At 48.9% G+C, this 25,235-nt stretch overlaps 1 protein-coding gene across 2 annotated transcripts; it reads left to right on the top strand.

The window, feature by feature from the left end:
* Positions 1 to 279: 279 nt before the first annotated feature.
* On the top strand, positions 280 to 23,143 carry FKBP6 (FKBP prolyl isomerase family member 6 (inactive)). Of its 2 annotated transcripts, XM_082432407.1 has the most exons (8): positions 280 to 435; positions 780 to 869; positions 1,667 to 1,869; positions 3,124 to 3,243; positions 6,364 to 6,558; positions 6,684 to 6,793; positions 7,978 to 8,070; positions 22,083 to 23,143. In XM_082432407.1, exons 1-7 carry the CDS (start codon positions 345 to 347, stop codon positions 8,066 to 8,068), a joined length of 900 nt encoding a protein of 299 aa, XP_082288533.1. In that variant the 5' UTR covers positions 280 to 344; the 3' UTR covers positions 8,069 to 8,070; positions 22,083 to 23,143. The 2 variants fall into 2 exon arrangements, with proteins under 2 accessions (XP_082288533.1, XP_082288532.1); XM_082432406.1 differs by lacking the exon at positions 22,083 to 23,143 and having other exon boundaries at positions 7,978 to 11,585.
* The last annotated feature ends 2,092 nt before the right edge of the window (positions 23,144 to 25,235 follow it).

Genomic DNA, 25,235 nt, shown 5'->3' with positions numbered 1-25,235 from the left:
CGGCGTGGGCCCGCAGGCAGTTGGCGGCGGTTGGAGTGGAGCGATGAGTGCCTCCTCACGGTCCCTGAACGGATTGCCGCCGTCGGGTGCGGACGGCAGGGTATAAAGGGGAGGCCGAGTCTCCGCTGGGGGAGGGCAGCGGGATTGAGAGGCAGGCCGCGCGGAGATGGGGGGCAGCGCCCGGAACCCGGGAGTCCTGCAAAGGGACGACGCCCCCAGCCAGGTGAGGGTCCGGGCGCTGGGGAGTCAGGAGCCGGGGCCACCAGAGTCGGGTGTCAGCTGAGGACTCTGAGATCTTGTGTTTCATTCCCCATAAGTCTCTGTACCAGCGGTTAAGTCAAAGGATGCTGGACCTTTCCGGGGACCGGGGCGTGCTGAAGGATGTCATCCGAGAGGGTTCTGGAGAGCTGGTGACACCGGACGCTTCGGTGCTCGGTATGTCGTGCGGCCCTGGGTGCCGTCTGCCCTTGGGAGGCTGGCGATGCCCTAGTGCTGGCGGTTCCTCGGGTTTTAAGGGATAAGCGAGGGAACTCATTACCCCTTTGTGTGAGACCACTGTGAACAAGGGGCTCTGGGCGGCCCCCCAGCCCAGCTCTTCAACCTCAGAGCCAAAGGGCCGGCATCAGACGTTGAGCAAAGGTTTCTCCTATCGCTCAGGGGGTGGGGCAGTTTAAGGGCATCTGGTACTCACATTGCTTTTGTGTGACAAAGAGGTGAGATGTGGAGGCGTGGGTGCCTTTGGTCCGTTTTCCTCCCACTGTCTCTTTCTTCTGTCCTAGTGAAATATTCTGGGTATCTGGAGCACATGGACAAGCCTTTTGATTCCAATTGCTTTAGGAAAACCCCTCGGCTCATGAAACTTGGAGAGGGTAAGTTCAGAAAAGGAGCTGGAAAAGACGCCACAGCTTGGAGAACTGATGCAGGGCAGCGCCCTAGGACTGGAAAGCTGTCCAGAGAACTGAGTCTTCAAGTTGGTTTTTCTGAGGCTGGGTTTTGCTAAACGTTGTCTCCCACATTCCCCCCTGAGACCTAGGTATTTGGGAGATGGCCTGCCTGGCAAGGAAGGTAACCTTTGCATCCTGACTTAAACATGGGGTGCCGCATTTTTCTTTGTTAGTTTACTAAATAGACATCTATTGAATGACTCTTTTACAATGCAGGGTGAACAGAGAGGATGTACTCAGATGATTAGAAAGTCTGGGGCCAGTATGGTGGAGACTGACACACTCCAGACAACTAACCTCATGGAGCTCCTGGGAGGCATAAGCAGTGTTTTATGGGAGTGCTTAATGAAGGCACAATTAATTCCAGCTGGGAAGACTTCATGGTAGAGGGTGCATTTGAAATGAGCCCTGAAGTTTGAATAAGGGTTCACTCAGGGTAGAAGCTGGGCCTTGGGGGAGGAGGACAACATTGCAGGAAGAAGGGACTGCGTGAACAGAGATGTAGAGGCCAGAATGCTGCAGAGCCTGGAGGAGTTAGAGTCTGGGGTGGGGTGGGGGTGGGGGGGGGTGGGAAACAAGGCTGAGAAGTGAGTTGGGACCACAGTGCAGAAGGCTTGGGGTACCATATGGAGAGATGTGGACGTGAAGGGGGAGGAAATGGATAGCACTGGGACAGGATACTGGGCAAGCTTCCACCGTGTATTTTTCATCCCTTCTTCCAGATATCACACTTTGGGGCATGGAGCTGGGCCTTCTGAGCATGCGGAGAGGAGAGCTGGCCAGGTTTCTGTTCAAACCGACCTATGCTTACGGAATGCTGGGCTGTCCTCCCCTGATCCCCCCAAACACTACCGTCTTGTTCGAGATCGAGCTGCTTGACTTCCTGGATTCTGCTGAGTCAGACAAGTTTTGTGCCCTCTCAGCCGTAAGTTCTGGAGCACAGATGTCAGCACTTGACAGAGAGTTGGGATGGGATTGTGTTTTTGGTAATTCTCCTGCCCTGCTGATGATCCTCGGCCCCAGATTCCGCCCGAGGCTCCTGTGTGGCGGTGGGGAGCGGGGGAGTGTCCCACCACTTGTTAGTATGTGTCTGTCTTAGTTCTGCTGGCTCTTATGTGTGGGTACATGTGCTAGGCCAAGGGTTTGTTACGGACCACCAGGCTGAACTGACCTTTCAGTCACCGTTTGCCTAGTTCTCCCTGAAAGACAAGGAACATTTGTTTCTCAACGCTGTTTGGTTCCCAGCAAGTCAAGCACTGATAGCTCATAACTAAGGCGATCATATAATTTATCGTCCAACCCAGGATCCTTGAGAGTGAAAGGTACTATTAACCAGATGGGATACCAGGACACTGGGTGTAAACTGGGACAATCCCAGGCAAACTGGGACAGATGGCCTCTGTCTTCATAACTGAAAAATTGCCTTTCCTTTGTAGCCTTTCACTTAACTCATCCCGTAGAGACAAGACTTCTGATTGTCAGCGGTCACATGCACTCCTTGTTATGGTGTCTCACCCTGGCTGTACATGTGGCCTTAGGTGTCCACCCCAGGTTCACATCTGTATATGACATCTCCCCAGCTAAACTGTCGCCACCTCAAGCGAGAGATACTACCTTTTTCTCATCTTTCCACGAAGCAGAGGTTCTTGCAGATAACCTGGGTCCCGACTCTTGTGTACTGATTTAGAATCTTTGGGGGTGGGGCCAGGACATCTGTTTAAAAAGAGGCTCTCTGCAGGTGATTGTGATGTGTACCAAGGGTAGAGCCTCATGGCCAGAAAGACCAGCAGGGCCCTGGGCAGACCAAGACCTGTTAAGTGCTTGCTGGATGCGTGGTTGTCCTGATACCTGACTTTTGTGCTTGGCAAGTTCCATCAGTTTCTAATTCGATGAGAAACTGCTTCTTTAGGGAGCATCTCTGGGCAGGACTAAACTACTAGACTTCATTTTGGCTCTAGTCCGTAAAACAGGAGCAGTAGTGGCACCGACCTGCCGTGGCTTCTGTTGGGATTCACAGAGGTGACTTCCGCAGAGCCGCCTAGCCCAGTGCTCGGCACACACGTGGCAGTGAGCAGAGGTTCCTGATCTAAAGGAGCAGCGCTGACAGCTGTAATCACGCTGGCATGGTGGCACTGGGGCGTTCAGTTTCCTTGCTGGTGTCCTTGTCTTTGATCCTCAGGAGCAACAGGATCAGTTTCCACTTCAGAAGGTCCTAAAAGTGGCAGCTACTGAACGGGAGTTTGGCAACTACCTTTTCCGCCAAAATCGTTTCTATGATGCCAAAGTGAGATATAAACAGGTAAGGCTGCTTTCAGGTACAAGTTTAGACCCTGGAAACTTCCTTCTTTAAAAGATACAGACTTTTGTCTCTGTCCCTACTCCTCACGTACAGCCGTTAAGAAAAATCTTGCTTAAAAATCCGCGTGCCAGAGGGCTAAAGACTAGGAGAGGGGACACAGGGTTTGGGGGAGCTGGTAATGTTTGGTTTTGGATCTGGATGTGATTGCACGGGTGTGTTCAGACTGTGAAAATTCACTGAGCTGGATGCTTACTTTTGTACTTAACTGTGTGTGTTTTTCAGTAAAAAAGTTTTTTAAATTTCTCTTTCTAGTTTAGGGTTCTCTGCCTACTGACTTCTCCACCCCATTTGCCATCTTCATTTCATGTCTCTCTGACAGTGGAGAGTCATCTAATTCTGACTCCATTCTCACCAAGCTTCTGATTGTGATTTGGCTTCCTGTAGAGGTTTTGCTGACAGGAATTCACCGTTGGCCTTGCAATGCATTCAGCAAATATTATGAACACTTTCTGTGTGTCAAACTCTGCATCCTAAGTTCTAGAGGCAAACAGGATAGAGTTTAGAGTTTAGGGGCGTTCTGATTTTTGTCTCATTTGCATAGTGACACTAAACATTCAGGATTTGCATTCAGCTGTAAACCACAGAATCCTGAAAAACAGTTTTTCAAATAAACTAGAGACATAATATTTCTCACATAAGAAAGGAGGCAGTCAGGGCTTCCCTGGTGGCACAGTGGTTAAGAATCCACCTGCCAATGCAGGGGACCCGGGTTCAAGCCCTGGTCCGGGAAGATCCCACATGCTGCGGAGCAACAAAGCCCGTGCGCCACAACTACTGAGCCTGTGCTCTAGAGCCCTTGGGCGACAGCTACTGAGCCCATGTGCCGCAACTACTGAATCCCACACACCATAGAGCCCGTGCTCCGCAACGAGAGAAGCCACTGCAATGAGAAGCCTGCGCACCGCAACAAAGAGTAGCCCCCGCTCCCTGCAACTAGAGAAAGCCCACGTGCAGCAACGAAGACCCAACGCAGCCAAAAATAAATAAATAAATAAAATTTAAAGAAAGAAAGGAGGCAGTCGAAGCCTGGCATAGCAGTTCCACAAAGCCATCAGGGATTCAGGTTCGAGAGGTCTCTCTGCTCAGCTGCCCTTAAGCATGTTTTTGTTGTTTTTTTTTTCCCCCAAGATGGTAGTTCAACCTGCAGCATCATGTGGTCATCTGGGCAGGAAGAAGGGAGGGGAGAAGAGTCTGGTGTGTTTATTTATATTAAGAGCTTTCCAGAATTCCTCCTACCCCAGCTTCCCTTTATATCTCATTGGCCAGACCCGTGGTAAATGTCCATTTGCCCTTAGCTGTATATGTACAAGAAGCTGGGAAGTGTGGTTTAATTAGTACATTGCTGCTTTGAATGAAATGGAGGCTCTGTTAGAAGAGGAGGGAAATACCAATAGACGTTATCTTTCTCTGACTTATTTCACTTAGCATAATACCTTCTAGGTCCATCCGTGTTGTCGCAGATGGCAAGATTTCATTCTGTTTTACGGCTGAATAATGTTCCATTGTGTATATATACCACATTTTCTTTATCCATTCATCTATTTTTGGGCACTTAGGTTGCTTCCATATCTTGGCTACTGTAAATAATGCTGCAATGAATGTAAGGTGCATATATCTCTTTTTTTTTATGAATTGGGAGATGGGGATTGACATATATACACTATTTTTTAAAATTTATTTATTTTATTTATTTATTTTTGGCTGCGTTGGGTCTTTGTTGCTGTGCACGGGCTTTCTCTAGTTGCGGTGAGCGAGGGCTACTCTTCCTTGTGATGTGCAGGCTTCTCATTGCGGTGGCTTCTCTTGTTGTGGAGCACGGGCTCTAGGCTCGTGGGCTTCAGTAGTTGTGGCACGCAGGCTCAGTAGTTGTGGCTCACGGGCTCTAGAGCGCCGGCTCAGTAGTTGTGGCACACGGGCTTAGTTGCTCCGTGGCGTGTGGGATCTTCCCAGACCAGGGCTCGAACCAGTGTCCCCTGCATTGGCAGGCACACTCTTAACCACTGCACCACCAGGGAAGTCCCTATAGTAATTTTTCTTAAACACCAGTCAGCCTTCAGTCATTTTCTTCATTCACTTTCGTGACAGTGGCTTTTGAAGCACAAGAGCTTTTAATTTTGATGAAGTCCAGTTTATTTATTCTTTAGATATTTGTGCTTTCAGTGTCATTATTAATCTAAGACCACAAAGGTTTACACCAGTGTTTTCTTCTAAGAATCTTACAGTCTTGAGCTCTTAGGTTTAAGTCTGTGGTCCATTTTGAGTTAATTGTTGTATGCTGTCTGAGGTAGGAATCCAACTTCATTCTTTTGCATGTTGACATCCATTTATCATAGCACCATTTGTTGAAAAGACTCCTCCTTCTCCATTGAATGGTGTGGCACCCTGTTGAAAATCAGTTGACTCTAGATGTATTTGGCTTGTTTCTGGATTCTCAATCTGCATTGTTGGTTCTGTTCCACTGATCTATATGTCTGTCCTTACGGGTATCACACTGGCTTGGTAATTAATAAATTTTGAAATTAGAGAGTATGAGTCTCACAACTTTTTCTTTTTTTTAACGTTTTTTGGTTATTCAGGATCTCTTGAATTTCCATATGAATTTTCAGATCCGCTTGTCCATTTTTGCAAATTTTGGTAGTGGTTGCGTTGAAAATGTAGAACAATTTGGGCACTCTTGCCATTTTAACAGTATTAAATCTTCTGATCTGTGAACATGAGATGTCTTTCCATTTATTTAGATCTTCTTTAATTTCTTTCAGCAATGTTTTATAGTTTTCAGTCTACAAGTGTTACACTTTAAATTTATTGCCACTTATTTTATTCTTTTTGATGCTGTTATAAATAGAGTTTTCTTAATTTTGTTTTTGGATTATTCATTGCAAGAGTAAAGAAATACAACTAACTCTCATATATTGATCTTGTGTCCTGCAACTCTGCTAAACTCATTTTTTAGCACTAATTGTGTGTGTGTGTGTGTGTGTGTGTGTGTGTGTGTGTGTTCTTAGGGTTTGCTGTATGTAAGACCACCTTCTCTTGACCTCCTGTCTTCCTTCTCCACAGGCCTTGTTGCTTCTCCACCGGCGATCGGCACCCCCTGAAGAGCAGCACCTGGTGGAGACCGCCAAGCTGCTTGTCCTCCTTAACCTGTCCTTCACGTACCTGAAGCTGGAGCGACCCGCCGTGGCCCTGCGCTATGGAGAGCAGGCTCTGAGCATTGACCAGAAGAACGCCAAGGCCCTCTTCCGATGCGGACAGGTGAGTTGGAGGGCAGGGACTTGGGAATGGATGCCCGAAGAAAGGCAGCAGTGGTGTTCAGCTTGGGCACTGCAGAAGTGCTGTCTTTCCTAAAGTGTGCTTTTAAACTTTTGTCCTTTTGACAGGCCTGTCTCCTCATGACTGAGTATCAGAAGGCCCGGGATTTTCTAGTCCGAGCCCAGAAGGAACAGCCCTTCAATCACGACATCAATGACGAGCTGAAGAAACTGGCCAGGTGAGACCTGTGTTTGCAGGAGTGCAAACAGAGGAAGGAACGCGTGGTGCGGCTGCCACTCTGGCCTGCCCGCTTGGGTGAAGGCCTGTTTGATGTTGCCAGGCTTGTGCTGGGAGGCAGCGCCCCCTAGAGCTGGCTTTGTGAAGTGCTCGGCGCTCTGACCCACAGCTCCCAGGCCGTGGGGTGGGGGGGCGGCTGTAGGACAGACCTCCAAACCACACATGCCTGGACCATTGCCCGCCTCCCTGTCCTCCCCCAGAAGTAAGCACCCTAAAGAGGTGGCCAGTGTGACTTTCAGAAAGGGCAGTGTTCTTCGAATATTCTTCCCTGCTCGCCACCAACTGAGGACTGCTGTTCTCAACTGACTGCAGACCCTGGTTTGATGTGAAATGGCTCTTTCGAGTCTAGTCATACCCTAGGGTGACGCTCTTGTTACCCAGGTGATATTGATACCAACCTTGAAGTAATCTAACTTTTTCTGATTGTAGAAGCTACGTGTTCATTGTAGGAAACTTTGAAAATTTCAACATAGTTAATCACCCATAATTCCATCACTTCATATTATAACCACTGGGTTTGTTTGTTTGTTTGTTTGTTTGTTTGGTGTTCTTTTGTTCCTCTGTATTGGTGAGATTTTTCTACTCCTGTTAACATTTTTAAATGTTTAATCCAGATTGCTAGTTAAAGCTTTCTTGCGATTAAAAAAGGTCTGAGGTGTGTGTACCTCTTATTTGGATCCGATTGTTTGCATTTCAGGCCTTTAACACTTTCTAGCAATTTCCTTTCTGGTATTTATAAATATCCTGTCAAGTTAGGTGTAGAAATTTTGGAGTCTGACCATTCTTTAGCACGAAAATCTCAAGGTAAGTCTGAGGTCTCTGAGTGTGAGGTGTTGCTCGGCAGTACTCTGCCGGCAGCCTCACTGACAGCGGCTCCCGGCCTTCGAGGCTGCCATCTTTGCAGACGGTGCGCTTTTTGTCCAAGGGCTTCCTGAACAGCCCTCGGGAGCCTCCCCCATCCCCCCACCGCCCCCCACCCCCAGCATTGCTTCCACCCACTCCTGATTCGGTTTAAGGCCTGCTGAAGTTTCGGTGTTTCTGGACCTGAGTGGAGAATTCCAGCCACCAGGTGTCACCTCCCACAGAGACAGCCCTTCTCTAACTACTGTGTATTTCTCCTGACAGCTATTACAGCGATTACATGGGTAAAGAGAAAGAAATGTGTCACCGAATGTTTGCTCCTGGTGAACATGGCTCTACAGTAGGAGAAAACTAAAGGTAAGGAACGGGCTGATGCATGAAAAGCTTCAGGATTTTGTCTAGTACAGGTCTTCCCTGTAACGGTGGGGTTATGTCCCAATAAACCCATCGTAAGGTGAAAATATCATAAGTCAAAAATGCATTTAATACATCTAACCTCCCGGAACACCCTAACTTAGCGTCACTGGTCTTAACCGTGCTCAGAACGCTGATGTTAGCCTACAGTTGGGCCAAATCAGCCCACAGAAAGCCTGGTTTTATTATATAATAGAGTGTTGACTGTCTCGTGCAGTTTATTGAACACTGTACTGAACGTTGGACCAGAATGGTTGTCTGGGTTCAGAACGGCTGTCAGCGTGTCGGTTGTTTACCCTCGTGATTGCGGGGCCGATCAGGAGCTCTGTCTTGCTGCCTGGCATCATGAGAGCCACTGGGACAGCATGCTGCTAGGCCGGGAAAAGATCAAAATCCAGAATTTCAAGTACCATTTCTGCTGAACGTGTATCGCTTTTGCACCATCATAAGGTGGAGAAGTCATGAGTCAGATCATCGTAAGCCGGGGGCTGTCTGTGTGAGGATGTGGGCTCTTCTCCTCGGCCCCCAGTGACTAGTGCTGCCTACAGTGAGGAGAGAAACCCTCCTTCCTGGAGCTGATGGGCCGCTGTGGTGCAGGGGGAAGGCACGTGCTGTGGGCCTTCTCAGAGAAGATCACAGGAGTGAGGGAGGTCCATCCAGGGCTGGAGGTTAGATTCATAGGTTTGGGAAGCCTTAAGCCTAAAATTGAAAACAGAAATGTTTCATGGTATATGTTCACCTCCCTCACAGTAGCGTGGAACGTGAAGCTGTGAGTATAGTTATTAATGCAATGGTTTATCTGGGTGTTGAAGATAATGCTTTTCTTAATCTGGTTTCTCCCCAAAACCTGAAAGCCTCCAACCTCACCTTCCATCTAACACATTGTTAAAGACGATCCACATGTCGAGGGTGGGAATGGTTGGTAACTGCTAAGTTCCAAGTATTCCGAGAACTAGAGACAGAAGGTTTTCAGAGCAGCAGGGGGTGGGCACGCCCGGTCCTGCTGCACCCAGGGTTTAGCTGCTCGGGGCTGCGGTTTCCCCAGGACTACATGACATAACCCTCTTGTCTGGTTTACTGTTACTTCAGAAAACGAATGGAAACAAAATCACCTGCCTTAAACACCTGCTTAGTTGGGTAGATAGCTCTGCTCTCTTGAGAGAAGTTAAACAAGGGGCAACAAGAAAACAGCTGCTGGACGGGCTCACGGTGATAAATCTCTCCTTTGTTGCCTCCTCCATCTCCCTACAAAAGAGGCTTGAGAGAAGAAGGCAGTGAAAAGGCCCATTCATCTCAGGGCTTTTGCAAGTGATCTGTACACGCTTGTCTCTGCCCCGTCAGAAACAGCCAGTCGGTATCAGACGTAACGTCGCCGTCACCACTGACCGTGACCCTGTGACCTTGGCCTTCAGGTCTTGCGGGGACATTGGCGTATTAGCAGGTCTCCTGAGCTGAGACGTGAGCCAGAGGACTTTCCTCGTTTGGTGACTGTCAGTGTCTGCCAGAAATGGACGCCCAGTGGCTGTTTGCCAGACATTTTGAGCTGGGAGCTGGCAGGTTCTGCCACTTAACGAAGATCTGATTCTTCCCAGGTCTGTCCTAGAAACAGACTTGGGAAACCCAGCAGGGAGACAAGTGTCCTCTCTGTTGTCCTCACCTCCCAGCTTTCTGCATCTGGCAGACGTTTTGGAGCCGCTGATTCTTAGATGGTTTCGGCGGTATCCCTAAGTCTCGAGTTTGTCTTATCACCAGCAATGGCCACGATCATCAGACTCCCACTGCCGTTGAGGTTGTAACACGTTTTGGCTTTTGCGTCGTTGGTCTTGCTGCTCCCCTTTTTTTCTGTTGTACTTGTGCCTAGTTAGTCACTTAAAATGTCTGGGTTTTTAGATTATGTTGCCAACTAGTTTTAACTAACTAGGATCATTTAAAATGTGCACTTGTCTTCCAAGATGTTAGATGCTACTGACCCGTCTCCATCTTGTCTTCAAAGATGTTAGATACTTCTGGTGGAACAAGAGTTCCCTCAATTATATTCTCTAAGCCTCTGGTGATAGACGCAGTTTTTTGAGATCAATAGACCATGTCCTTTTCACCTTTGTATTTTGCAGCATCTGGAACCATGCCTAGCATGTGATTGACGCTCAGTAAATGTTAGTTGGATCAAATATGAAATAGCTGAAATGCTAGCCCAGCCTCTTTGAAACCATACCTTCCAGGCTGACTCTTGTATTGGCTGTCAGGACTCATGTTATTGCCAGTAACAGAAACCCATTTTTAACTAGTGTCCACTAAAAAAGAGGTTTACTGAGGGGATCCTGGGGTAGCTCACAGAATCCAAGGAGATCGTGAACAGTCAGTAGTCGGGCAGGTAGAGACTGTGGGCCTCAGGGAATCAGTCTCATCTTTGCTTCATTCTCTGCTGCCCTAAGGAATGCCCAGGCGTCCATTTACACAGCCTTTCTATTGGAGAGGGGTATTCCTTACCCACACCGCCCTCCTCTTCCTGAACCAGCTGTAGCTCCAGTTTGAAAAATCTCGAAGCAGGGCTCTGGCCTGGTTTGGAGGGTGTGGAGTCCCAGTTATCATATCATTTCATCCAAAAGGATTTCCCTGTGTATCTCTAAAAGATAAGGACCACCCACTCTTGCACATTTTCTTTTATTCTCTGAACTGCTTATTTTTCTGTTCATTTGCTTTGACTTTTCTCTTTTCCGTGTTATAGACTTTCCACAAATGGTTGATGTTTCTTGGTTGCTTATTCACATATAAGAATGAAACAGTAAGGAAAGTTGACCAGGAGCTCTGTCACCTGGGCAGGGCTTTTCGACTCATCCTTCTTAAGGCTGAACAGATGGGAGCTGACTGAAATGCTTTAAGATCCTTAAATACCACAGGGAGGGGCTTTGCATTGGGCACCAACGCCTATACTAGCTTCCCAGATTTTCCTCGGGTGGATTTTCCCCCCTAAAATAGGGGGTACAAGTTCTGTATTATTTTAATCTGTATATCCTCAATTTCTAGTGAGGTTGAGCATCTTCTTGCATATTTATTGGCCCCGTATATTCTTTATGCAAATTTCCTATTGATATCCTTCGCTCACTCTTGGGTCTTTTCTTCATTGTTTTTTAAGAACCCTTTTTCATGTGAAGGATGTTCACTAAATGTCTGTTAGGTAAGTTCACATATTTTCTTCTAGTTGTTCTGAGTACTTATACATTTACATATACCGCTCTTTTCTGTGTGGCCTCTGGAATTCACATTATGCTTACACTTGACCTGTGGGAGTAGCAGAGGTCTGTGATGAGTGAGCAGGAGAGCTCAGGGGTAACGGGTTTCCTAACAGGTCTGCCTGGAGTCTAAGCGTCATTCCATGTCCACAGTGCTCCGTAATGTCCACAAGCCCATTTAATCTTCCCAGCATTTTTTTTTAAATGCTCTTTATTTATTTATTTATTTATTTTATTATTTTTTTATAAATTTATAAATTTATTTTTAGCTGTGTTGGGTCTTCGTTTCTGTGCGAGGGCTTCCTCTAGTTGCAGCGAGCGGGGGCCACTCTTCATCGCGGTGCGCGGGCCTCTCACTGTCGCGGCCTCTCTTGTTGCGGAGCACAGGCTCCAGACGTGCAGGCTCAGTAGTTGTGGCTCACGGGCCCAGTCACTCCGCGGCATGTGGATCTTCCCAGACCAGGGCTCGAACCCGTGTCCCCTGCATTGACAGGCAGATTCTCAACCACTGCGCCACCAGGGAAGCCCCCAACAGTTTTTTGAGGGAGAAATTATCTCCGTTTTACAGATTGGGGAAGGAATAAAGCTCAGAGAATTAGACCCTTTCCCTGTTTGCGTGTGTGTAAACAACTGTGACCATTTTCATTGGATTTGAAATGTAAACCCCAGGTGATATCTGAGGCTTTGAATATATTCAGCTTCTTTCTTCAGCTGGCGCGTTATCACTGGTTGCTCAGGGATTTTTTATTCCTTTCTTAGGTGTTTAGGAATTTCCTTCCTCTTCTCTGCTTTTCCATACTTCAGAGAAGCTGAAGCCTTTGGGCTGTAGAATTAAGAGGATTGAGCCACCGTTGCTTGGCCAGCCTCAGGGAAAGAGTATCCTAACAGACTTCATAAAAAGTGTTTTCTGGGAAGTCAGAGCAGCTCCCAGGAGGCTCAGGTAGAAATAAAGGCCGAGCTGTGGAGAGTCCACTCCTGTAGTTGAGATTCTGGGATTCGTTTAGTCCTGGTTCAGAATGTTGGCCGGAGTGAGCCCTGGAGCAGCAAGCCCCACAGAGCTCGGCGCCGAGGCTCGAGGGGTCCTCTGGGGTCAGGGGATCCCTCGTTCCAAAATAGCCTTCCTGCGTCCGGCCCGTACCGGCCAGTTGCCCGGAAACCCTAGGAGCAGAGCACCATCCCTCACAGTATGCGACCAGATCCAGTCGGAGAAGCTGTTTGATCCCATTCTTCCCAAAGGGATTAAGGAGAAACTCTCAAATCTACTGTTGAGTCTATAAAGATATTTCATGCCTCCAGTTAGGCTCGTCTGAATCCTGAACAAATAATAACTTGCTTAAGTGTAGTTTTATGATTTTATATATTAATTCTGACTGACTTTCCCTGCATCTCCACTTTTTTTCCTCCTCCAAATGGAGATGTGTTTTCTCAAGAGTAACGGGGCCAGGCAGGCGTCCTCTTGTTCTCGGATGAGGGCTGTGCTGTTTTCCAGGCAAACTGTTAGACCCAGTCTCTTGATCTTTAGGAAATCTGTGAAATGCCTTTTCTCCCAGCTCAGGGGTGTCATTGAAGTCATCCCTTTGTTGTGTGACTATAAATAACTCCACTTAGGTTGGCACCTCTTCATTTTATCCCTTCCTGGGAAACGTTTCCGCTGGTAGAGCTTCTTTGGCCCGTTCACCTCTCTCTGCAGCCTCTCTTGGCAGCTGTAACAGGCCCCAAACCTGCTGCCTACTGAGATTTACTTCTGTGCTCTTAGTAGGTGACGTATCAATGAGGGCTAGTTAATTAAATGTCAGGCAATAACTAGGTTCCTTTCTCTAATCTTCAAATCAGTGATTACTGAAGTGCCGTTACCTTTCCTTATGGGGCTGAAAAATGGGAAATTTGGATTCTCAGTCTTAGCTTGCTTTCTGTGACATCAGCCAAGTCATTTAACCCCTCTGGGCTTCAGTCTTGTCACCTGTAGGATGAAGCGATTAGATCTTTAAGGTCACTCTGTACCTCTTTCTCCTGTCAGATGTTGGCTCAGTTGTTTTTAATTTCTTGGATTCATAATTACCTAATTATGAATAAGCCTTGTCTCCAGGCCTATGTAAGCCAGACCCTGATTTAGGTAAATAAGGATACAGGCAAATAGTGAAAGAAGTGAGCCTGAGCAATAAGGAATTAACACGTAGTAAGCCTCTTAGTGCCTTGAGACACTTCAGGGAGAGGATGAGGGGTCTTAGTTTGGTTCTCCTGAATGCCCTTTGAGGGCCCTGCCAGAGCAGCCCCAGACCCAGGATGAAGCCGAGATGAATGGGGATGAGCCTCCGAGTCTCAAGAACCCAGAGAAGGGTTTTCAAATCTGTTAGACAAAGGGAATGAGCACAAATCATCTGTAGCGCAGAGGACAAGGGTATGTCCGCAGGGATGTGGTCTGCTTCATCCACACCGTGGTCATTGTCACAGACTGAACAGAAAAGGCTGTGAGAGACAGATGCAGGCCTTGGCTCTTTAATTCTTTTTGGCATCCTGACACATCACAGGGCTTGGTGATGATGATGATGATTTTTGGTGATCTGCATGTGATAGCCATGAGTGTAAGAAAATTCCTCTGTGCTAGTTTCCTACCGCAGCTGTAACAAATGGCCTGGAGAGGCTGCTTGCATCCCTTGGCTAGTGGTCCCTTCCTCCATCTTCAAAGCCGGTAGCATAGCATCTGCAAACTACCATACCCTCCTGCCCTGGTCAGCATCTCTCTCTCTCTCAGTCCCTCCCTCCCCTCTGCTTCTGTAGTCATGTTTTCTTCTCTGACTCTGACCTTCCTGTCTCCCTCAGAATCCTTCTGAATGCATCGGGCCCACCCAAATAATCCAGGATACTCTCCCATCTCAAGATCTTTAATTTAATCACAAACTCCCTTTTGCCACATATGGTGACATAGTCACAGGTTCTGTGAATTAAGAGGTAGACACCTTTGGGGGGTGGCTATTATTCTATCTATCATACCCTCTTTTGTATCACCACATACTGGGAACTACAGATCTCTTTAAAGATAACTCAGAGCCATACATCCTAAATGTTCTCCACTTAGTCCCTTCTGTCCCAAATAAGACAATCATAACAGCCTTCCTTGGAACATCTCCTCTCTTGTGGTCATCCCACTGGTGGCTGGGGGAATAATGGTATAAGGGGAAAGGACTAGAGCCAGGAGACAGTCACAGCCAACCTCTCAGCCAGCAGATGAGGGCCTGAATGCAGACGTGGGGAGCAGGGTGCAGAGGGAGAGACTCTTTTAGGCGGCAGAATCACATGGTTTGGTGTTGGGATGAGGGAAAGAATCAAGAATGATCTCCAGATTTCCAGCTTCAATAGCTGGGTCCCTGGAGGCATTAGCAACTGAAGGAGGCTTGGGGCAGGTATTTTTTTTGTGGGCTTGAGGAACTTGAGGTACCTGTAGGACGTCCAGGTGGAGGTAGCCGGCAGGAAGTTGACTGTGAGTGTGGGGGTCAGAGAGGAGGTCTGGCTGGAGAGCACGTGGCAGCCACAAGTAGATGCAGGGCGCTAAAATCCAGGCATGTGACGAAGTCACCCAGGAGGCGGTGTAGAGAGAGGAAGACCGTGGGCCAAGGATGGACCCTGGCAGCACCAACATGGAACTGAGAAGAGAGGCTGGGAGCCAGGAGGACGAGTGGGAGGTTTAGCTGGGAGTCTAAACCAGAGAAGAGAGCAGGTGGATGGTAATTAGAAACATGTTGAATAATGTAAACCTTGTTTTGAAACAAGGGTGGCAGTTGGGTGGCACTTTTGACCCCTCTTTGATCTTGTCTTCTGTTGTCTGCACCATGGCACTGTGGCACCTGATGGCTGTGAACGCTGACAGTTGTCATCAGAGGAAGCGTGCTGTGAGTCCTAGGCTACCTGCAAGTCAGGGCAGAGGCCTGGGGGTGATCTCTGGTTCAGTTTAAAGCTAAAAAGTGTGGGCTTCGGGGGACCACTCAGAGAGCTTGATGTGTGTTCCCAGCAGGGAGGGGACACACAGTGACGCCGGCCTCACGCCAGCGGTGAGAAGTAGAGAGGCGTAGCCGGCTGGGGGTGGGGAGCGCACCAGGGAGGCTGAGGGGACTGCAGCGGGAAGAGTCGGTGCGGAGCAGGCCTCCAGAGGCCAGGGCCAAGGCGGGGACAGGCAGATGAAGGTGGGCGCAGCAGCGAGGGCTGGCTTTGAACGCTTGCCAGGCACGGTGGCGGGAGCAGGAGCGGCAGGGTGGAGAACCAGACAGGCCAGGGGACACAGCCAGCTGGTGAGGTGGCCAGCACATCACATCACAGAGTGTGTGAGTGGGCTCGGGCTCCTTGTAAAATTCTTTTCCCTCAGCTGGATGTTTGAGATACCCAGACTAGGTTATTCCGATTAAGTAATGCGTTTTGAGAAAGAGAACTAGTTAAATGGCTTCAGGGAGGGTCTAGGAATCTTCACCTTAACATGCAGCATTTGTGCATTTTCTGGGATTTGAAGCGGGATCCATAGCTCTCACCAGTTTTTTTGTTTGTTTTGTTTGCTTTTTTTTTGGCTCTGTTGGGTCTTTGTTGCTGTGCGTGGGCTTCCTCTAGTTGCGGCGAGCAGGGGCTACTCTTCGTTGCGGTGCACGGGCTTCTCACTGCAGTGGCTTCTCTTGTTGCGGAGCACGGGCTCTAGGCGCGCGGGCTTCTGTAGTTGTGGCTCGTGGGCTCCAGGGCGCAGGCTCAGCAGTTGTGGCGCACGGGCTTAGTTGCTCTGCAGCATGTGGGATCTTCCCGAACCAGGGATTGAACCCGTGTCCCTTACGTTGGCAGGCGGATTCTTAACCATTGCGCCACCAGGGAAGTCCTCTCACCAGTTTTTTCAAAGGGCTATATGACCCATAAAAGGTGAAGACCGACTGTTCTAGAGGTTTCTCACAGATGCTGTTCATGTCTGCTTGCTCACTCTGGCTCACTGTTGCAGGACTGGAGGGAAGGGCTCTAGGCCAGCGCTGCGGGTGGGCAGTACTGGTGCAGGGCTGGTGCACGGCACCGTGGGAACTCCGCTTACCCTGCCCTGATCCTTGGCTCTTTGTCCTCGGGTTTCAAACATAAACATCCCAGGCTCTGCAGCCTCCGGCTCCTGGTTCCAGGATTACATCACTTCTCCATCTTCTCTGTTACATTTTCACACTCTTCTTTGATTACTGCCCATTATTTTGTGCAACTGTTGTGGACACCTATCATATCATTGCTTGAGTTTCTATTTCACAGTGACTGTGCCTTTTCCCCAGGCCTGGGGTTTACTCTCTTCAGAAGCAGCTTGTTTAGTATTAATATATTCAGCTGGAGTCTGCCCTGCTGGACCTTTGTCTGTGTTCTCTGCCTGAGTCTGACTTCTTTTGTTTTTGAGGGTCTCCTGGCTGATCTTTCCTTGAGCCCTGGGTACATGATGGCTTTTCTCTCTGCCTTTTGAACCTCAGTGTGCAATGAGTATTGGATTTTCAAAATGAAATTTGAACTTCTCTGTTTTGATGCACTTTCATTTATGCTAAAGTGTTTCTTTTTATCGGTTTCAATTTGGAAAATTCAGCTGACTGAACCTCATAAAATCCCAGTGTCTGATCTTGGAGGCTCTCCCTACCCATCTGCATTCCCGGGCACATGTTTGTGCTGAGTGAATATTGAATACAGGGTTTATTTCTACAGTCATTTCATGAGGCACAGACTAGACTGAGTTTTCTTTTTCATTGATGAGTATTAAACTTTTTATTATGGACATTTTCAAACCTATGCAGGTTTAGAAAGAATAGCATGACAGTCTGAGTTATCAGCATATTCTGCTGTTCTGTTTCCTCTACCACCCCCCACCCCATAACTTTTTGTCATATTTTAATTTAAATTATAAAAATGCTACCTGCTTATAGTTTTAACCCAAAAAGCGGAGAATAAAACCTCGCAGTCCCCAAACCTACTCCCTAGAGGTAACCGCTGATGTTTCATATGTGTTCCTCCCTAAGGGTTTTTATGAATATTCGAGATTGTGGGTGTCAATGTAATCTTCCCCACAAATAGAATTATACATCTTGTACCATAATGCAATTTGGATGTTTTCTAGGTTAGCACACAAAGAACTACCTCATTAAAAAAAAAAAGACCCAGTAGCATTCCATCCTGGGAAGGAATCATCATATTCTTAACAGTGATTGATAGATAGAGGGATGGATAGGTAGATAGACAGGAGATGACATAGTTATCCCCACACCTGAGTTTTCTGTGGGATTTATTTAAATGTCGTGTCACTGGGTGGTAGCATGTATATCTTCAGCTGAACTAGGAATCACTAAATTGACCTCTCAAGTGTTTATACCACTTTACATGCCCTTCGGTAGTGTCTGAGATTCCATTCCATAGCTTTGCCATCATTTGTATTGTTAGATGTCTTAATCTTTGCCAGTTTGGTGCATCCAAAATGGGATCTTGTTATCAGAATTGGCATGTCCCTGATCAGGCATCTTTTCACATGTGTACAGTCACATGTCCTTTCTATAAATTGCCTGTTTCTCTGTAACCAAACACCTTTCTGAATTTTTCAGTTTTTTGATAGTTATTAAAATGTCAGTTGCTTCCCTGGATACTCTAGGCATATGATCATCGTATATAAGTAATGGTAACTTTGTCTTCTCCTTCTCAACTTCTCTTATTTTATTCAGAGCCCATCTCACCATGTGGGCTGAGTGCTTCCAGAACAGTGTTAGATGGTGGTGACGGCTCAGCACCGCATCTTTCGTGACCATAGTGGGTGACCTGTTGCTGCTACACTGCTCAGCATGATGCGGACTTTCTGTTGAGATATATTCTTCTTTTTACCATGTTAAGGAAATGTTTTTATACTAAAGGCTTCTATCAGGAAAGATTGTTATCAAATGCCTTCCTGTCACAAAGATAAGCTTTTTTTAACCTTTGACCTCTTATTATGGTTTATAATATTGAATCTTCGCGGCAAGGATAGCAATACTGTGCTTTTTTTTTTGGCTGCATCGGGTCTTCGTTGCTGTGCACGGGCTTTCTCTAGTTGCGGCGAGCGGGGGCTACTCTTCGTTGTGGTGAGCGGGCTTCTCATTGCGGCGGCTTCTCTTATTGTGAAGCATGGGCTCTTGGCGTGTGGGCTTCAGTTGTTGCAGCACGCAGCCTCAGTAGTTGCGGCACGCAGGCCCTAGAGTGAGTGGGCTTCAGCAGTTGTGGTGCACGGGCTTAGTTGCTCCGCAGCATGTGGGATCTTCCAGGACCGGGGATCGAACCCGTGTCCCCTGCATTGGCAGGCGGATTCTTAACCACTGCGCCACCAGGGAAGTCCAGAAATATTGTGCAATTTTAATTGGTTGCTTTGGAAGAGCGGCAGAGTTCCTCTAACACAAAAGAGCATGTTCCTTCCCTAAGCAAATGCATTCATAGGACATTTTGTAATGAAAGACTCTTAAACTCAGTAGGAGAATTTGAGGCAAAAGGAAACTAAATTTGTTCTTCATAGGTTAACAGGAGTTCTCTGTTTTCCTCGGGCTGCTTGATGCTCAAGAGGGAGGAGTCTGGGGGGACCGTCGGACTTGGAGAAAAAAGCAAAAGGAGAGCCCAAGAGCTCCAGGAGGAGGGGCAGAGGGAACCTGAGCGAGACCATGTTGATAGCCTGGGGCGCCCAGCTGGGCAGGCAGAGGCAATAAGCTCTTCCCAGATTCAAGTGCTTAGGATATTGGTACTTCTGTTTCTGTTGAAAGGATTGCAGGAAGTGAGGATACCTGTGGGAAGGGCCTCATTATACCTTTTTGATGTTTTAATGTGTTTCATTGATTACTGGTAAAGTTCAGCATCTCATTTATTTGCATTTCCACTACTTAGAAGTAATGTCTTGTTTCCCTCTAATACTTCTATAGTTTTACTTATTATGTTTAAATCTTTATGATATCAGCAGTTTATTTACATCCTTAATTTGAAGTAGGGATCTAACTTTATTTATTTATTTGTTTTTCCATTTTTAAAGCCTTTATTGAATTTGTTACAATATTATTTCTGTTTTATGTTTTGGCTTTTTGGCCCCGAGGCATGTGGAATCTTAGCTCCCCAACCAGGGATCAAACCCGCACCCCCTGCATTGGAAGGCGAAGTCTTAACCACTGGACTGCCAGGGAAGTCCCTCTAACTTTATTTTTAATCAAATGTCTAAACAGTTGTACCCAAACCTTCTGCTTATTGACTTAAAATACCATGTGTAATACCCTGATCAAAGAGTTTAAACCTATATAGGGTAAATTCATTCTTCACATTAATGCTAGAATGAGTCTGTATGTTTGTATAACGAAGTTGGCATGTAGTAGTGGAATTAGTCAGTGGTCCCATGGGCCGCCCTCTCTCCTTGCTGACTCTGTGGCTGGAGCTCTGCCTTGGTTCATCAGTAGGTTCTGGGCCTGAGCACTTCAACTGCTGTTGGAACTCAAGCTGGACGGCAGTTACAGGTGATCAGAGGGCGTGTCAGGTTGGTTTTGGCCCCAAGGCTGGACATTTCTCAGTGTGATTGCATCACAGATCATCACAAGACCCCATTGTTTCTCCATGACTTTGCGTGGGATGGGACAGGAAAGTGCGTCTGATGTGTTTGCCCTCCCGTGCGTCTGCGTCCGGTGTGGCCGTGGCCCCGTCTCGCTGCTCTGGCTCCGCCCGATCCCCTCCTCTCCTGGATGCTGACAGCACAGCAGATGCCTCCAGTTCAGCGGCTGGGGTGGCCCTCCTTCTAGGCAAGCGTGTGAGTGGACTGTCAGCTGGAGCCCACAGTGGCCTCTCCAGTGTGCTGGTCTTAGAATAGTTGGACTTATTGGCAGCGTGGGTTTGCAGAGGAATAAATGGGAAACGAGTGGGAAGTGAGGTGCTGCAAAATGAAGAGTGAAGCTGCCAGCTTTCGAGTGCCCGGACTAGGAAACGGGCACCACGTCACGACCTCACCCTGGCTTGTCGGGCAGGGCAGTGTGAGCACTGGCCCAGGCGAAGGGGTCGCTCTTCCTGCCATGGTTCTTAAGCCCTGCAGTCTCTTCCACGGAGCAGCCAGAATCGTCTTTTTTAAAAGTCATTTCTCTGTTCAGAAGCTCCAGTGACTTGCCTTTTAATGCCTCTGTGGCCCGTGTGACAGGGCCCCTTCCTGTCATTCTTCCCTGTGTTCACGCCACCCTGGCCACACTGGCTTCCTGGTGCCTCTCACACACTCCAATCGTGTTCTTGACTCTGGGCCTTCGCATCGACATTCCTCCAACCTGGAAAGCCCTTCTGACTATTCAGAGCTCAGTCTACTTAAATGTCCCCTGCTCAGAGACGTCTTTCCAGTTACTTTATGTTAAACAACAACCTGCATCATTCTGCGTCCCAATAGCCTGCCGATTTTTCTTCACAGCAGTTATGTGTTTTGGTTTATTCATCTCTTTATCCCACTAAAGAGAGTCCCAGGAGGTGGTGACTTTGAGGTTTGTCCTTTGCATTTCACTGGTGCCATGTTTTTCTGTAATTTGTTATAAAGGCCAGCCAACAAGGCTTAGCCAGCAGGATGCCACAGCACTTAGAGGCACAGAAAAGCACCCTTCATGGTAGATTTAAATGAGAAGCAAGGTGGCCATCTTGAGGCAGCACTGGCCTTCCCTCCTGCCTGCACTGAGCCCACCTGCTTCTGCCCAGGGGTTGGGTTGGGGGGAATGTCTCAGGGCAGGTCTCTCCCCCGACTCAGAAACTGCTGTTCAGCAAGATGGGCGTGAAGGATGTGTTCTTCCTCTGACCGCCACCCCCTGGACACACACCACATGGCCCAGACAGCTGCTCACACCAGGGCACCAGGCTGGGATGGCACATCAGCCTGCACCCACCCCTGTGTACCAACCAGCGTTTTTCGTGGCTCTGGGGCCGGCGTTGGGCTCTGGGGAGCGGGGGGGGGGGGGGCCGTGCCTGCAGACCCAGCACCACAGAGCCATCGATGGTCTGTCATACTAGCTTTCACTGTGTTCCTGCCTTCAGACAGTGTCACACTGGTCTTGTGACAGCTGGTGAAGTACACACTATCAGGCACATTTTGTAGGTGAGGAACAGGAGGTATTACTTGTCCAGGATCACAGAGCCGGAAATAGTCCACTTGGGTCTCTTGGCTCTGGAAAAAGTACCACACTGTGTCTCTTCCGTCAGCGCCCACGTTACCTGTCTGTGTGGTGAGGCCAGTCGTCCTGTGGAACTGCCTGGCGAGGCCTGTCCAGGCTTCTTGTCTGGTCACATCCCGAGTGGTTCGCGCTGTCTGGCGTGTGTCACGGGTTTTGTGTGTCCCATTGAAAGCAGCTGCTGTACGTTTGGCTCTTCGGGGGTGCTTTCCGTGTCTTTGAATGGTGGAGGAAGTGTTAGTCCTTGTGGAACAGTTGAGAAAGTCTAATGAATAAAAGCTCTGCCTGCATTCAGGAATTAGTCATCTATTCTGGGGCCTCATCTGAACAATGAAGTTGAACTGGATGGTCTCAGGGTCCCTTCTAGTCTGGTTTTCTGAGACTGTGTTCTTGATTTGAAGTTTCAAAGCCACCGTATTAATCGGTCACCATTTCCCCGGACCCACCCCTTAGGGGCCTTGCAGCGATGGCGTCTGTCCCTGACCGCAGACCCGGGACTGGCTTTGGCGCCCCTCTGGGACATCTGAGTCCCGCTGTGTTTCTAACTGCTGTGTTTGATTCCTAGATTCCTCAGCTAACTACAAGCAAGAGAAGCGAGGCTGCCCAGTTCTCCATCGTTATGGGGGGTGGGGAGGGAGCTTTCTGGAAGGAACTCCCCAGAGCAGACTGCATGGTGGTTACCTGCTTGGATTCTGCAGCCCGAGGCCACTGCCTCATCTCTGACACTGCTGCTGAGGTGTTTGCACAGGTGCTGTTTTCTGTTTCACGTTTTCATACAGAGGAGGGGAAAGGGTAGTTACTGACAAGTAGAAAAATGCTATTTTTTAAAGGCAGTTTCTTGTTTTTTTCAAATAGAATTAGTTCTTGGTTTTTCTCCAGTCCCAACCCCCTTCCGGCTGCTCATGTCTCTGGGTAAATACAAATAGAGATGGCTTTGTGTATTTTTGTAGGGCTCTCCGTTTTGAGGAGAGAGAATTATGTTACAGATGTTTTTGTTGTAAGCAAATAAAAGACTTCCTTGTCCTTGCAAGATCCAGTGTAAATTGTGTGAATTCACTTAAACTTATAAAGTCAGTAGGGAGGGTAGAGGGACAGCCATTCGTTGAGACCAGTTGGATCAGTGAGTGGAGCTGGGTTTGTTTGCTGGAGCCAGAGCAATTCTTTTTGATTGACCTAAGGGTGAAACGCGTGTGCATTTGGGTTGGGGTTCCCTTGAAATCTGCCCCCTTCTCTGGGGAGCTGTTTCAAGACAGTTAATTGGAGACCTGGGAGCCAGCCAGTCCTCCTGCACTCTTGTGCACCTCGGGTCTTGCAAAACGTGTGTGTCTGAGGTGTTATAAAGCCAGCCTCCCCGTGGTGTCTTGGACAGTGTGGTGCTGGGTGATGACAGCTGCCACCTGAGGGGCAGCCCGGGGCCCTCACAGCATCGCTGCAGCTCGTTCTTGCCACAGTTCTGGGAGGTGAGCAGTGGCCCTGCACTTACCAGGGAAGGAACAAGCTGGCCTCGAGAGAGTAAGACACTGCCCCAGGGCCTCCGGGCTCTTCCCCGTTAGAGCCGGGATGTAAATCGCTGCCTCTCCTGCCTCACAGCCCGCAGCGGGCCTGGTTTGGACAGGCCTCTGGCTCCCAGAGGGCTTGGTCTTCCCCACCCAGCCGCGGTGCTCAGCCTTCCTCTGCGAGCCTTGCTGTCCCCTCCTGGACCCTCACCGACAACTTCCCATCTCACTTGAGAGCCATGGCTGCGGCCTAGGGTGGAAGGTCTTGGCCCGGGTCACGCAGTTAGGGCCGAGCTGGAGCGCTTCTAGCGTGGAGGGGGGCCCTTTCTGTGAGGTGCTCAGGGACCTCTCCCCACTCGCCCCCCAGGCCGGTTGCTGTCTTCTAAAGAGGGTTTGGGCTCTTTTCCCTCGAGACAAGGCCGGAGGCCCTGGCTGACTTTTGCTGAGCAAACCGGGCAATAGGTGGCGACAAAACCTGCTCTATGCTTCGGGGCCAGCCCGCCTGGGCCGCAGCAGCAAGTGCCCTGGGCTGGGGGGCTGGAAGGGCCCTGGATGGGGTGGAGACCTGTTGGGACGGCTCTAGGCCTCTCTCTCGACCCAGCTGCTTCACATGGTCGCTCCATAAGACTGGTCTGGCTGGGCACTGGGGCCCGACTGCTGGGCCCCTGTCCTCCAAGAGGAAAAGGCAGCAAGTGGGGTCAGTCCTCAGCACAGCTGGAGAGGCGGAGAGGCTCTGCAGGCAGGTGACTTGTGACAGAGGAGGAGCCTGAAGGGCCCGCTGCAGGCAGGCAGAGAGCGTGGCAGGAGCAGAGGCCCGGAGGTGACCCACCTGTGCATCTGCACATTTGCGAAAATAAGTCTTTGCGTGGATGTCACTTGGGCAGACAGACGGTATGGATCACGGAGAGCTGTGTTTGTGTCGAGCTGGGAAATCACACCCTCCTTTGGGCCTTGGGGAGCCCTGCAGACTCCTCCCCAGGTGAACAGCAATCCTGGAGACTTCTGTTCTCTCCCGGGCTCAAGAGCCAGGCTGGCTGCAGGGAAGGGCTGGCCTCTTTACTTGGCTCCTTCTCTCCTGATCTCATTAAGAAGCTTACCTTGACCTCTCTAATCGCTTTGGTCAACCCAGTCATGATAATGACATCATAACAGTGAGGAGTCAGACTTAATCCAAAGCATCGGTTTAGCAAAAAAGCCTGTGTGTTTGCGTTTGCACACATGGCACTCGTGTTTTTGGCCTAGGAGGCAAACATTCTAGAAAGAGGCGGAAATGCCAGAAGATAGATAATAAGGTGATATAAATATTGTAATGAACCAAAAAATACGTTATCTTTCTTACAAATGTGATTTTCTTAATTCACAACCCTTCACACTAAAAGCGCAGCTGCAGGTGGAGCAGGACTTGAGTCAGATCTCTGTGTCCCCGTCCTGCTCCCTCTACCGGCTCCCTCCTCCTGAGCTCGTCCTCACCGACCACTCGGACAGGAGAAACACCCTTCTAGGGAGAAGCAATGTCAGACCCAGAAAATTCACCATCCAAGACGGGAATTGACTTGGGGGGTGGGGGGCGGGGCCACTGTGGCTGCTCTCTGAGAAACGTCAGGAAGTAAGAGCAGCACCAGGAGACAGACTCCAGACAAACGGCCACTTTGGAAAAGATGGACTCCAGAAAAAGGGTCCCATGGCCGCAGAAAGAGCCCCACACTTTCTCCTGCCTAGTGACTCGGTGTTTGTGCGGCGACTGTGACAGGTGCTCGCTGGATGCCAGTGGAACCTGAATCCAAATTCCCGATGCAAAATCTAAGCCGCTTTGTGAGAACCTCTTGAGGTAAATTGCGAGATGGATAAGTAAGCGGAGATACGGCAGCGTCATCATCTGTTCATCAGGAGCAGGCCTGCCAAACTCATGCTGCTGTGGCTTGTGCTGGAGGGACTCCGGCGTGACTCCTGAGACCTCCGCAGTACAGAGTATATCTCCACACCCTCACCCAAGGCAGTGAAAGTCATTTCCCTCACGCTGCTGCCCCCCCACCCCGCCCCAGCCCTGAGCCAGACCCTCAGGGGCCCTGCTGCCCTCCCTCCTCCCGCTCAGCCTCATCCCAAAGCTGAGGGTTTTGCCTCCGTAGTGTCCCTTGTATCAGCCCCTAACTCTCCATCTCTCTGCCCTTCCTGGATCAGATGTAACGACCTCTCTCCTTGATCACTGGACACCTTTCCCCCGA

The sequence above is a fragment of the Balaenoptera physalus genome, assembly GCF_965194825.1.
Source record: "Balaenoptera physalus genome assembly, chromosome: 16".
NCBI lineage: Eukaryota > Metazoa > Chordata > Mammalia > Artiodactyla > Balaenopteridae > Balaenoptera > Balaenoptera physalus.
Note: the sequence above shows the minus strand (reverse complement) of the source record. Positions and strands in the feature narration are given on the sequence as shown.